The 14,159-nt window shown below is 37.2% G+C and overlaps 1 protein-coding gene across 7 annotated transcripts in view; it reads right to left on the minus strand.

Moving 5' to 3' along the window:
* Positions 1-14,159, minus strand: part of KLHL5 (kelch like family member 5) — a 75,256-nt gene that overhangs the window by 14,497 nt on the left and 46,600 nt on the right. For all 7 annotated transcript variants that reach the window (XR_009540362.1, XM_060148346.1, XM_060148344.1 and 4 more), the window contains 2 exons: positions 5,739-5,925; positions 3,167-3,391 (listed from right to left, as the gene is read on the minus strand). Coding sequence is in view for 6 of the 7 variants with exons in the window: in XM_060148346.1 (XP_060004329.1) it covers positions 3,167-3,391; positions 5,739-5,925 (412 nt within the window). In the remaining variant the exon portion in view is untranslated. The remainder of the gene's footprint in view (positions 1-3,166; positions 3,392-5,738; positions 5,926-14,159) is intronic.

A 14,159-nucleotide genomic window follows, 5' to 3' on the forward strand; every position in this document is an offset into this window, starting at 1 on the left:
CTGCTTTCTAGAGCCCGCGTGCCACAACTACTGAGCCCGTGTGCGGCAACAACCGAAGTCCGAGCGCCTAGAGCCCGTGCTCCGCAACAGGAGAAGCCACCGTAATGGGAAGCCCGCTCACCGCAACGAAGAGTAGCCTCCGCTTGCCACGACTAGAGAAAGCCCTCGTGCAGCAACAAAGACCCAACAGACAAAAATAAATAAATAAATATATCTTAAAAAAAAATTTAGGGCTTCCCTGGTGGTGCAGTGTTTGAGAGTCCGCCTGCCGATGCAGTGGATGCGGGTTCGTGCCCCAGTCCGGGAGGATCCCACATGCCGCGGTGCGGCTGGGCCAGTGAGCCATGGCCGCTGAGCCTGCGCGTCCGGAGCCTGTGCTCCGCAGCGGGAGAGGCCACAGCAGTGAGAGGCCTGCGTACCGCAAAAAAAAAAAAAAAAAAAAGGAGCAAAGTAAAAGAGTAGAGAGGATCAAGGGAGACCTCTCAGATAAAGTGACATTTGAACAAAAATGTGAATGAAGTTAGGAAACCAGACATGAATGTATCTGGGGGAGAAGAAGGTGAGATAAAGAGAACAGTATGTACAAAAGTCCTGAGGCATGCTTAGTGCGTCTGTGGTACATACAGCAAGGAGCCCAGTTGGCTGTGGAGGGTGAGTAAGGGGGACAACGTAGGAGATGAGAGGAAGGGTGGAGTCAGATCACATGGCGGTCGGGACTACTGTAAGGATTTTGGATTTTATTCTAAATGAGATGGAAAGCCAGCAGAGGGTTTTGAGAAGAGGTATGATATGACCATAGTCAGGTGAGATATAAATATGTATCACCTGAAGGCCAAAACACAAATATTGTGATACGAAGACATTTACTTTTGTGAAATCATGGCCAGATGACATAGTCACCACTCATGTATGACCAAAACCAACGTATCATTCCACTCATTTGTGTTCTGCCAGTACTGGCTATAGGAGATTTATCTATCTATCTAATCTATCTCCAATTATATATAATACATATTCAATTATATATATGTGTGTGAGTATAATTAATTTAAAATTTACTTAAAGATTTCTTTTGTAAGTTCAAATTTAAAACATTATTTATTATAAGGTAAATAATATTACAAGGTAAATAGTTACAACAAAGCTGTTTTGAATGACACAAAAATGGAAATAAAGGTTTAAAGAAGACACTTTGAGTGATATGATCATTCTCCTCTGAACTTGCTGCAGTTCAATAAAGTCTTTTGTATGGTACCTAGGACTAATGATAGTATTCCATGCACAATCACATCTGCACAAGACATAGCTGGATCATGGGCATTCTCATTCTATGTAATACTATATCTATAAGATTTATCTTAAGTTAGAATTGATTTTCTTTTCCCCATAGTAGGGGAAAGTTTGCAATTGAATCACACTTTTGACCCTGGATTTTATGGTCAACACAAATTTGTAAGTCCTGTTCATGTTGCTTTTAAGATATATCTTCCTGTTCTGTGCCTACGTAATAGTTGATTTTATGGACTCAAGAGTAATGTGTTATGGTTTTCTTTGTTAAATTTCATATAGTTAATTTTAAGCTCTTCTCTCAGTACCTTAGCCCCAACTGTCTGGTTTTACTCACTTACCTAACTTGGAATTTAAGATCATCTTTCATTGAAACCTAAATGTAACTAGCAGAAACCCTTGTCTCTTTGATTTTTTGCTGTATCCACTACCATACCAATCTTCATGCCTAGATATTTTTCATTGGCCTTTTGGGCAACCTCTACTGTGGTGCTCAGTATTAATAAATTGAGTATAGTAGAAACCTATGCTATCCAAACTCAACTATCCTTTCACTGCTACTCATTCATCTTTTTTTTTTTTTTTTTTTTACATCTTTATTGGGGTATAATTGCTTTACAATGGTGTGTTAGTTTCTGCTTTATAACAAAGTGAATCAGTCATACATAAACATATGTTCCCATATGTCTTCCCTGTTGCGTCATTCATCTTTTAACTCATCTTTTATGATAACCTATCAAATTCTTTATTGCAACTATTTTAAACATTTTCCAAATTGTGATAAATTGACGATAAGGTCACATATTCTTCCTTTCCCAGAATACATGCTTATTTTCAATGTGATTCTTGTAGGTCCTCCCATCAAGAGGAGGAGTCTATTTCTCTATCCTTTGAATCTGGGCTTGGCCATGTGACTTGTTTTGGCCAATGGGATGTTAGCAAACATGAGGCAAGCAGAAGCTTGAAAAGTGTTTGTGCATTGGAGCATGCCTTCTCTTCCTGCTTTTGAAACCCTGTGACTGCCACCATTTGCAGAAGCCTGGTCTAGCCTGAATGATTAGCATCATATGGCCCAGTTGCCTCTGCTGCCAAGGCTGACAGCCTGTCTACCAGTACCCAAGTGAGTGAGGCCATTCTAGATCAACCAGCCAACCAGCCTGCCTGCCCAACCTAGATTCATGAGAAAACCCAGCAGAAATCTTCTAAGACAGTCCAGACCAGAAGAACTGCCCAGCTGATACACAGGTCCATGAGCTAAATAAATGGCTCTTGGTTTAAGCCTCCAAGTTTTGAAGTGGCTTGTTATGCAGCAAAATCTGGACAATACACATACATTGCAAGCCTCATCTTTCTCATCTTTGTATACCTACAGAACACAGAGCATGGCATATAGCACACACTAATCAATATCTGCTCAGTGAATTACTGAATTAAAGAAAAAAAGCCTCTATCATTACATTCTCTGTGCCACCTCAAAATTTTTCTGCGTCGTACTCGTTTCTGCTTAAAAACTAAGGGATATAGATGAAAACCAATAACGCTAAAGGTTTTTAAATAAGTATGCATTTCAATTAGGTTAGATAACACTAATTGTCAACATAGAACCCACATGTCAAAAGGTGGCTTGTCAGTCCATCGTGGTACACCACAATTCTTAAATATTCATGTTTTCACTTGTGCTGGTTGCACAATATACATTTATGTACAGGCTTGTTTTCTCTCCTTCTGCTTCTCAGATGACAGGGAGCGTGCGCAGGAACGCCTGGTGACTGCTGTTGGCCCAGCAGCTGCCACACTGCTCTTCTGCCTAGTAAAGAATGTGAAAATGCCATGCAAGCCTAGGGTATGACCTTATGAATGAATCTGCAGTTATGCTTACCAAGGCCATGCCTATGTGTAGACATAGGAGGCATCACACTCCAAGTTTTTGTTTTGGGGTTGTAGCATTCTACAGTATTCAAAGTCTTCAGTCCATCTCTTCCTCCAACCACATACAGTTTGTCATCTAACACCGCAACGCCGAACTGCAGCCTCCTCCCATTCATATTGGCTACAGGAGTCCACATATTTGTACGGAGATCATATTTTTCAATGCTTGTTGCTCCTTAATAGTGATAGATAGAAGTTAGGCAAATAAAAAGCTCACCGTGCTTGAGTGTTTTATGAAATTAGACATACAAAAGTATATTATTAGCAGTGACAGTAATACATTTAATAAATTACAATAAGCCCCTGCATGAGCTCATCCTTGCTTGTATCTCTGTCCTCATCTCCTACTATTCTCTAGTACCAGAGTACACCTGGCTCTGGTACTAAGAGGTCAAATGAGAAAGGATTATCTGTAAAAGGGGGCTGAGTAGCAACAGCCAGAAGTGGGAGGAAAGCAGGGTAGTTTAGCACAGTGGAAGCCAAAGTAAAAAAGTGTATAGCTGCTGAGAGTATCAAGTAAGATGAAGACTAAAAAGTATGACTGGATTTAGCTGCATGGAGGTCACTGATGACTTTAGGCAGGGTCTCTTGTTTGAGCAGTTGAGACATGATTGAGAGGTGAGGAAATGGAGACAGTGAGCATAGACGATTCCTCTAAGAAGTCTGGCTACAAAAAGGAAGAGAGAGATAAGAATTACTCAGTGGAGAGAGGTTTCGTTTTGTTTTGCTTTTAAAAGTAGAAAAACTTGAGTCAATGGGAAGGATCGAGTTGTGGGGAAGGAAGCTGAAAATACAGGAGATGAAGGGATCCTCATTAATGGTGGGAGGTTCCTGAAGAGGCAGGAAAGGGCAGTATCAGGGCACAGGGGAGGGGCTTTGATAGGAGGAGGGAGAGGATACACACTCCACTGCAACCAGGAAAGACAAGAGCATAAGTGTACCTCAAGTGCTTTGGGAGCTGTGAGAGTGGAAAGTTTAGGGAATAACTGCTGGACAGTGTCTACATTTTTTTCAAGAATTAGAAGAGCTGAGGAACTCTTCTGTTCTCTTTATGAGGTAAGAATAGTGGAATTAAGAAAAAAAAAAGACCCACTCCTCTAAAACAAACAAACACCCAACCCCCAGGTATGAAGAGTTCAATTAGTATCTACTTTACTTCTGTCTTCTAAGCTTCTAATACAACATGCTATCAGTGCTATTCTTATAAAATTACAATCAAGACAAACATTCATTCTAAAGTATTTGCTACAATTAGGTCACCAGAGCACAGATGCTATTGATATCTCCTAAAATTTATAGTTTTGCCATATACATATATGGCAAGAAACCTTTGAAGGTTTATATATATGTGTGTGTAAATATATGCATATATATATATTTTTCTTACATATTTGAGTTTTATTATTTTTTATTTACTTTACAAAAATTTTAAGTTATTTGCAATAAATACCAAGTCTCTTTCCATCTTTGCATTCTCAGTGGCATATAATAGACTCCACTGTATACAGGAGCTGTTCAAAAACATTTTTGAAGACTTCCATGGTGGCGCAGTCATTAAGAATCCACCTGCCAATGCAGGGGACATGGGTTCGAGCCCTGGTCTGGGAAGATCCCACATGCCGTGGAGCAACTAAGCCCGTGTGCCACAACTACAGAGCCTGCACTCTAGAGCCCATGAGACACAACTACTGAGCCTGCGTGCTGCAACTACTGAAGCCTGTGTGCCTAGAGCCCGTGCTCCGCAACAAGAGAAGCCACCGCAGGCTTCCCTGGTGGCACAGTGGTTGAGAGTCCACCTGCTGATGCAGGGGACACGGGTTCGTGCCCTGGTCTGGGAAGATCCCACATGCCGCGGAGTGGCTGGGCCCGTGAGCCGTGGCCGCTGAGCCTATGCTTCCAGAGCCTGTGCTCCGCAACGGGATAGGCCACAACAGTGAGAGGCCCACGTACCGCAAAAAAAAAAAAAAAAGATGATGTGGTACATATATACAATGGAATACTACTCAGCCATAAAAAAGAACGAAATAATGCCATCTGCAGCAACATGGATGGACCTAGAGATTGTCATACTGAGTAAAGTAAGTCAGATAGAGAAAGACAAATACTGTATGACATCACTTATATGTGGAATATTCAAAAATGGTACAAATGAACTTACTTACAAAACAGAAATAGAGTTACAGATGTAGAAAACAATCTTATGGTTAACAGGGTGAAAAGGGGAGAGGGATAAATTGGGAGATTGGGATTGATATATACATACTATTATATATAAAATAGATAACTAGTAAGGACCTACTGTATAGCACAGGGAACTCTACTCAATACTCTGTAATGAGTAATACTCTTTTCTCTATATGGGAAAAGAATCTATAAAAAGAGTGGATATATGTATATGTATAGATGAATATACATCTGCTGTATACCTGAAACTAACATAACATTGTAAATCAACTATACTTCAATAAAAATTTTTAAAATATTCATTTTTCCATTCCTTCCAATAAAAGATTATTTAATACCTTTTGTTGAATCCATTCCTCCAACTGCAAATAATGTACCAACAGTTGACTTCCTAGGTTTTGTCCGAGGACTCTGTAACATGGGCCGTCTCTCTGGTAGTAGGTGATACTTCATTGCTTCCATAATTAGTTTCTGACATTGTATATCATCTCGAAAAAGTGCATTATTTTCCATGTCTGCTAGGAACTAGAAGAAATAGTATGTGTATTGAATGACCAAGAAAATAGTAGGGTTGAAAGAATAAACTAGTTCACAAATGGAAATGATCTCATTAAAAAAAAAATCCAAGGGACTTTCCTGGTGGTCCAGTGGTAAAGAATCTGCCTTCCAATGTAGGGAACGTGGGTTCAATTCCTGGTCAGGGAACTAAGATCCCATATGCCGTGGGGCAACTAAGCCCACGTGCCACAACTACTGAGCTTGCGTGAGCCTCAACTAGACAGCCTGCATGCCGCAAACTACAGAGCCCACGTACCCTGGAGCCCACGCGACACAACTAGAGAGAAGCCTGCGCACCACAAGGAAAGATCCTGCATGCCTCAATGAAGATCCTGTGTGCCGCAACTAAGACCCAATACAGCCAAAAAAATTAAAATAAATAAATTTAAAAAATTAAAAAATAAGATAAAGTGAAAAGTTAAAAAAAATCCAAGTCTGGACATCTATTTTTAACTAAAATATTCAACATTTACAAAATTTACATTTCATTGAAAAACAGAAACTGAGGAGAAGTGGTATGCTTTAAAATCTTAATAGTGCTTATCTCTGGGTAGTGGGGAAACTGGTGTTTTAAATAATCTTTCTTTGTATGTTTCTGTATTTTCCAGATTGTCTAAAATAAATCATTTTACTCTTTAAGTTAGAAATAGTTTTAACTGAAGAATAATAAGTAGGAGTTGACTAATTAGACTGCATTTATCTGACCTCTCTAAAGAATGTTCAACCAGCAACCAACAGCAAAAACAAAACTTGCCAATTTTTTTAAGCGGCAAAGAACTCCAAATGGTGATTTATTCTAAATGAATTAAAATTCCTTGTACTTCACTGAATCCTATTTTTTTACCTATGTAATTTTATGTAAATGCATAAATATGGTCATACCCTGCCTTTTAAAAAATTATTTTTTTCTTTTTGTACTTGGTTCTCCATCCCCCTCCCTGCCCCTTTATTGCCTTATTTCTTTCATTTAGGATATTGAGCCATACGAAATTAATTGTTAAACAGAAGATGAGTTGAGAAATATTTTTTCTTCCAAATGAATAGCTAGTTCTGTATTGGCACCACTTACTAAATAATTCCCTCCATTTCCAACTGAATTGAACTTTGGTCATAAATAGTCTCAGGATATATGAGATCTGCTCTTTAATCCTCTATTTGTCTATTCCTTTTCTAATACTATATTTTATTACAGCATCTTTATGGCATTTCCTGCTTATATGATATAAATCTACCCTCACTATTCATTTTCACAGTTTTCTTGGCTTTTTTTTTTTTTTTTTTTTTTTTTGCGTTACGCAGGCCTCTCACTGTTGTGGCCTCTCCCGTTGCAGAGCACAGGTTCCAGACGCGCAGGTTCAGTCGCCATGGCTCACGGGCTCAGCCGCTCCGCGGCATGTGGGATCTTCCTGGACCAGGGCACGAACCCGTGTCCCCTGCATCGGCAGGCAGACTCTCAACCACTGCGCCACCAGGGAAGCCCTTGACTATTTTTGAGTCTTTACTTTCCATATAAACTTAAGACAGATTTATCTAATTCCCCTTTGCCATCTTGATCCTGTTGGCATTCTAATATGGACTGCATTCAATTTATTAATTTTGGGAGAATTTACATTTTTATGATGCTAAGTCTTTTTGTTCAAGATGCCTTTCCACTGTTTATAGCTTTCTTTATATAGGTACTATTATGCCTTTTTAAATTAAATATGTTCATTTTATATTAAATGTATTAAATAATATATTAAATATATTTTTAAAATTATTTTTATTGCTATTGGAAATAGATTTTTGAATTTCCACTTTACAAATCTTTTGTCATTGTATACTTGTATCATAACCTACAACTTTACCACATTCCCTTATCAAACTCTAGCTATTAGGCATAAAATCATAATAATCACCAAACTGGGATAGTTACATCTTTTTCTAATATGTATGCCAATTATTTCATTTTTATTTTATTATTGTAGTTGCTAAAACCTTCAAAGCAATGTTAAATAATTACGGTGATATAGAGTATCCATTTTTCTGGTTTAAATTGATATGTTTTAGTGTTTCACTATTTAAGATAATAGTTACTATAGCATTTAGTAATCCATCTTTATTATAGATAGGTTGTTTTCTTCTCTCCCTATTTTACGTTAGAGTTTTAAAATTAAGAATGGTTGCTAATTTTTCCAGTATCTTTTATACATCTATTAATATGATTATTAGGCTTTTTCTCCTTGAAGTTACTGATATAATTACCTTGACAGATTTCCTAATACTCAACCATTCTTGTATTCCTAGAAAAAGACCTTCCTGGTCATAGTGTATTATCCTTTTGATACACTGTAGGATTGTATTTGATAATATAAGGTATACTTTATATATTTTATAATTCACCATTTCAAGTATACAATTCAATGATTTTCAGTAAATTTACCAAGTTGCGCAACCATTATCATAAAACAGTTTTGGAACATTTTCATTACCCTGATTAGATCCCGCATGTCTGTTTACTGTTAATCTCTGTTCCTATCTCCTCTTCCAAGCACTAATCTGTCTCTGTAGATTTGCCCTTAGATGTTTCGTATAAAGAGAATCATACAATATGCGGTCTCTTGTATCTTGCTTTTTTCATTTAGCATGTTTTTGAGGTTAATCAATGTGTAGCATGTATCACTACTTCATTTCTTTTTACTGTTGAATAATAATTCATTGTATGGATACATCACATTTTGTCTATCCATTCACCAGTTGATGGACACTTATATTGCTTCCAGTTTTGGGCTATTAGGAATAAAGCTGCTAAGAACATTTGTGTGCAAGTCTTTATGTGGATATATGTTTTCATTTCTCTTGGGTATATACCTAGGAGTAGAATTGCTGGGTCATGTCATAAACTTATGCTAACTTTTTAAGAAAGTGTCAAACTGTTTTCTAAGGTGGCTGCACTATTTATATTCACACCAGCAATCTATGAGGGTTCCTGTTTCTCCACATTCTCACCAACAATTATTACTATCTTCTCTTTTTAGCCACTTGAGTGGGTGGGAAATGCAGTTTTACTTTGCATTGCCTTAATGGCTAATAATGTTGAGAGTATGTTCATATTTTGATAATGGAAGAGAAGGAAGTCTCTAACAAAAGTCACTGTAAAATAGTTTGTGGCATTTGGAAACTGAGAACAGCATGCTAAAGGCAAAAAAGCCAAATTAAGACCTAAGTCTCAGGACCTAAGCCAGAGTATAAATTCTGGTATTAATTATTCTATATTATTCTGTGCACACAAAATATAGTTATACTTGCTAGAGAAGCCATTAATGAATATGCATTGAGTTGGTTCATTTAGATTAATGTTAGTGTTTATATTACTTCGGTTATATATAATTGCTTTAGTCCTTTGAAAAAAATAAATGTGAAAAAATTATAGAAAGTAAAGTCTTGTAAGACTCAATAGTTACTGCAATATGAAGCAAAATATATTTCTTAGCATGCTGACATTATCTATAATTTTTGAACAAATGGAATTAATTATGTTTAAGCAGAGAGATGAAATAATGGAAGGAAATATGCATCCATTAATCTAAGTATCAGATTAATCAAATAGAAGGTACCAGATATCATTTGGAAAATCATTCAGAAGGTACTGATAAAGCACTACAAAATACAGACTCTCATATACTCTTCATTTTAGGTGAATACTATGTACCTTCTCTGCCATAAAAGAATGGCAAATTATTAAAATGGAAACATTTAGAAAATAGAAGGAACATTTTCCATTTGTAAATTTTTATCTTCACTCACATACTTGTTCACTATATGACTATTTCACTAAAACTGTCCCTTCAACTACTACTAAGAGTGAAAAACAGAATGTGAATGATTTATGAACTCTACAGCCTTTAAAAGAAGTTATTTTTACAAACTTGCAAAAAAAGTTTTTACAAAACTTGTAAAATAAAATACTAAATATAAATACTGACTCGTTTTATATTTCTGAATTTTAGTAAAAAACAATAATGAGAATTGAGAACAGAATAGTGGAGACCAAGACACTTGTAATACAGGGTAACCATTGGGAACTTTAAGAATTTAGGTGCCAAAATCTTTAAAATAATGTCCTAATGCAGTTGACCCTTGAACAACGTGGATACAAAACACACAGGTCCACTTATACACAGATATTTTTCAGTAGTAAATACCACGGTATTACACAGTCCACTGGCTGAATCCACAGATACAGAGGAACCTCAGATATGGAGGTTATACGTTATACACAGATTAATCCCCATGCTGTTCGAGGGCCAACTGTATTTCTATGCACATTATTTAAAATGGGATCAAACAGAAAAGTCTGAAATGCTTTCGAAGGTAAAATAAAACTACACACACACTTGTCTTCTGGATTATTCAGAGTTTAAAAAAAAAAGCTACACTAAAATGATCATTTGGATGAGGATTACAATGATATATATGATTTCCTATATCATTTTAAGGAGATACTACAATAAAATTACTATATGTCAGTTGAACTCTTTCTGGTTAGGGTAAATAGAATGTTTCTTATCAACGGAGTAGGGTAAAACCTCATTGAAAAAGGAATTATTTCACAAAAGTAAACTCATTAGGTAACTGGATCTAATGTCAATTAAAAAAAATTAGTCATTTATTTGATAGGCACTAGACTTCTTTTGTTTTCATTTTTCACTTTTGTTTTTTATTGAAATATAATTGACAGAGAACATATTAGTTTCAGGTGTACACCATAATGATTTGAGATATATATATATATGAAAATGATCACCACAATAAGTCTAGTTAACATCCACCCCCACAGAGTTACAATTTTTTGGTGTGTGATGAGAACTTTTAAGATCTTAGCAACTTCATCCTTTTCCTATCTTTTAAAATAAAACATTCAGAATACAATCCAACATTTTCTTGATGATTTCAGAGTCTACTTCAATACTTCATCACTTGACAACTCTAAGTCTGCAAACTTGCCCTTTACTTTTAGCAAGGGAGAAAAAAAAAACCTGCTAGTATCTCTAAATGCCATGATGGTGCAACAGAGTATTACCACTGCAGAAAAGAAAAACAATGCTCCAAGAGGTGTTATTAACTTGTTTAAATTATACAGAGCAATGTGGCTTCCATCACAGCTACTCATCAAGCTAAGACAGTGGTTCTCAAACTTGAGTGGGCATCAGATGCACCTGAGGGCTTATAAAATACAGCTGGCTTGTGTTTTTAATAACCACCCCCAGAGTTTCAGATTCAGTAGGTGTAGCCTGGGGGCCTAATAATTTTCATTTTAAACAATTACCCATGTGGTGCTGATCCTATAGTTGGGGATCACATTTTGAGAACCATTGGGCTAATCCAGTGGTTTTTCCATCCTTATCTGTCTTCTCTGTAGCATCTGATGATGTTAAAATTTCCTCCTTCCCTGGTGGTGCAGTGGTTAAGAATCCGCCTGTCAATGCAGGGGACATGGGTTCGATCCCTGGTCTGGGAAAATCCCACATGCCACGGAGCAACTAAGCCCGTGCGCCACAACTACTGAGCCTGCGCTCTAGAGCCCATGAGCCACAACTACTGAAGCCTGCGGGCCTAAAGCCCGTGCTCTGCAACAACAGAAGCCACCGCAATGAGAAGCCCATGCACTGCAACGAAAAATAGCCCCCTCTCGCCGCAACTAAAGAAAGCCCACGTGGCAAAGGAGACCCAATGCAGCTCCCCTGCAAAAAAAATTTCCTCCTTCTAGAACTTGCAATCTCTTTTTAATGGTACTACAGGTATTTAGGCAGCTTTGGGACTACCACTAAATATTAGTAATTCTTAGGGTTCCACCCCTAGTACCCTCATGTTCTCTTTGATCAGTGTCACTCTCTTCCCCTTGGCTTCAACAACATAAATAAGTAGTTTTCAAAACTTCTTAGACTCTAAGAGGATTCAAGGTGTCGAGAAGCTCTGGGAACATGGTTCTTCTACTTTCTTCCCCACCTTCAAAATCAGCTCTTCATCCTGTATTCTGTCTTAATCAACAGCACCTTCATCAACCTAGTTGCACAAATCAGAATTATTCTGGACCCTTCTTTTTTTTTCTTTTTTACCCCACACCATTCAGTTGGTCATTAAGTTGCATCAATTCTACCTTCTAAATAGCTCTTGATTCTGGTAATTAATTTCTCTACCTCCACTTCCAGAAAGTGATTAATTCACTGGTCTGAATCCAATAGCCTTCCTAGTGTATTTCTACTTTGACTCCTCCAATCCATTCTCTGCAATGCAGTTATAGGATCTTTCTAAACTAAAAGGATAATTATGCCATTCCCTACTTAAAACCCTTTAGTGCTTCCTCACTGCTTTTAGGATAAAATCCAAACACCTTAGCATGACTGAGTTCCTTCACGATCCGGTCTGTTTACCTCTCCAGACTCATCTCTCAACATTGCCCTTTTATTTCTGTACTCTAGCCATGCAAGCTATCTTCAAATTCCAGAACACGAATTTGCTCATGGCTCTATAACTAGAACCCCTTCTTCCTTGGGCTATTATGCCCATTCTTTTGGGTGGCGAACTCAGCCTGCAAACTGACTGACACTTCAGAGGTTCTCCTAGCTTCCCCACCATCGGTCTGGGTGGGCCACTCCAATTATTTTCATAATACCATGTTTATGTATAGATCACAGCCTTCATCTCATTATATTGTAATTACTGATTTATTTTTTATTTATTTTTTATTTTTTTGTGTTTGTGGTACGCGGGCCTCTCACTGTTGTGGCCTCTCCCATTGTGGAGCACAGGCTCTGGACATGCAGGCTCAGCGGCCATGGCTCACGGGCCCAGCCGCTCCACGGCATGTGGGATCTTCCCAGACCGGGGCACGAACCCATGTCCCCTGCAACAGCAGGCGGACTCTCAACCACTGCGCCACCAGAGAAGCCCCGATTTATTTTTTAATCTATTTCTTCCTCCACCTGATGTCCCTCCCCCCACCTCGCAAATTTACACAAAGTACATTCAAAAGGCAGCATAGTTCAGTGGAAAAGGCATAGAACTTTATTTGGGTTCAAGTCCTACCTCTGTCTCATAACTCTAATATATGTTAGCCAAGTAACAAAGCCAAAGAAAACTACAACGCAGAAGGGATTCATGCAATCACTTTGCGATTTTGTGCATATGGTTTTACTTTTTTGGTCTGTTACTTCATTTGTACAACAGGTGTTAGACTAAATGTTCTCCAAAGTGCCTTTCAACTCTAAGATCTTATGGCTATGATTATCAGCAGTATCCTGGATAAAAGAAATTTTAAAGATCTCTTAGAGTCATGCAAATATAGTATCATAAATATTTGAAGCTACAGGACTGAAGTAAATTGTCAGTTTACTTAATTGCACAGATTCTTTTCAAAGTCCACTAGGATTTTTCAGATTTTATTTTCTTTCATTTAGAAAAGGATAAGAAAAAAATTCTGTTGTATATCAGCAAAAATAGTCCTCTCATCTTTAAATCTGATTTTAAGAGAAATGTTTTATGATGTTATTGTTCCTGAATTGTCACCAGTTCGTGTAGTTTCACTCCTATGAATTCAAACAATATTCTATCTGTGAAGAGAGGTCTTTCTTATAAAGCATCAGCACTGATTTTTGTTTCTATAAGGTAGAGAACAAACAGTAACTTTTGCTCACAACAGATGGAAATAATATATAATGCTCAAGATAAATACAAATAAAATTAAACTCATGGCACTTTAAACAACAACAACAAAAAATCTGATCTCAAGCAGTAACAACTCATTCTTTCTTTACTTTCAAGGACTCTATTTAAGGCCTCAAAATAAGTAGCAAAATATGCAGAGGAAATTTTTGTATATTCCAGCTGAAACTGTAAAAAGGGGAAACTATGCATGTAAATATGTTACTGATTGCTTTGAATATACCAACTAGATATCTCAATTCTAAAATAATGGTAATAATTATACTAATATTATTTATAACACATTTTATTTCACAGAGTACTTTTCTGATCCTCATAAAAATCCTGTGAGATAGAAACGATGTTATCTCCACTTGACAGATGAAGAAACCGAGGTAAGTGAATTTGCCAAGTCACCGAGTTTTAGGATGTCAGAGCCAGAACTATTAACATGTTATTAATTTATATACCATCAGAATCCAGCATTTAGTGGATACTTAATAAATGTGTGGCAAATG

Source organism: Lagenorhynchus albirostris, chromosome 4 (genome assembly GCF_949774975.1).
Source record: "Lagenorhynchus albirostris chromosome 4, mLagAlb1.1, whole genome shotgun sequence".
NCBI lineage: Eukaryota > Metazoa > Chordata > Mammalia > Artiodactyla > Delphinidae > Lagenorhynchus > Lagenorhynchus albirostris.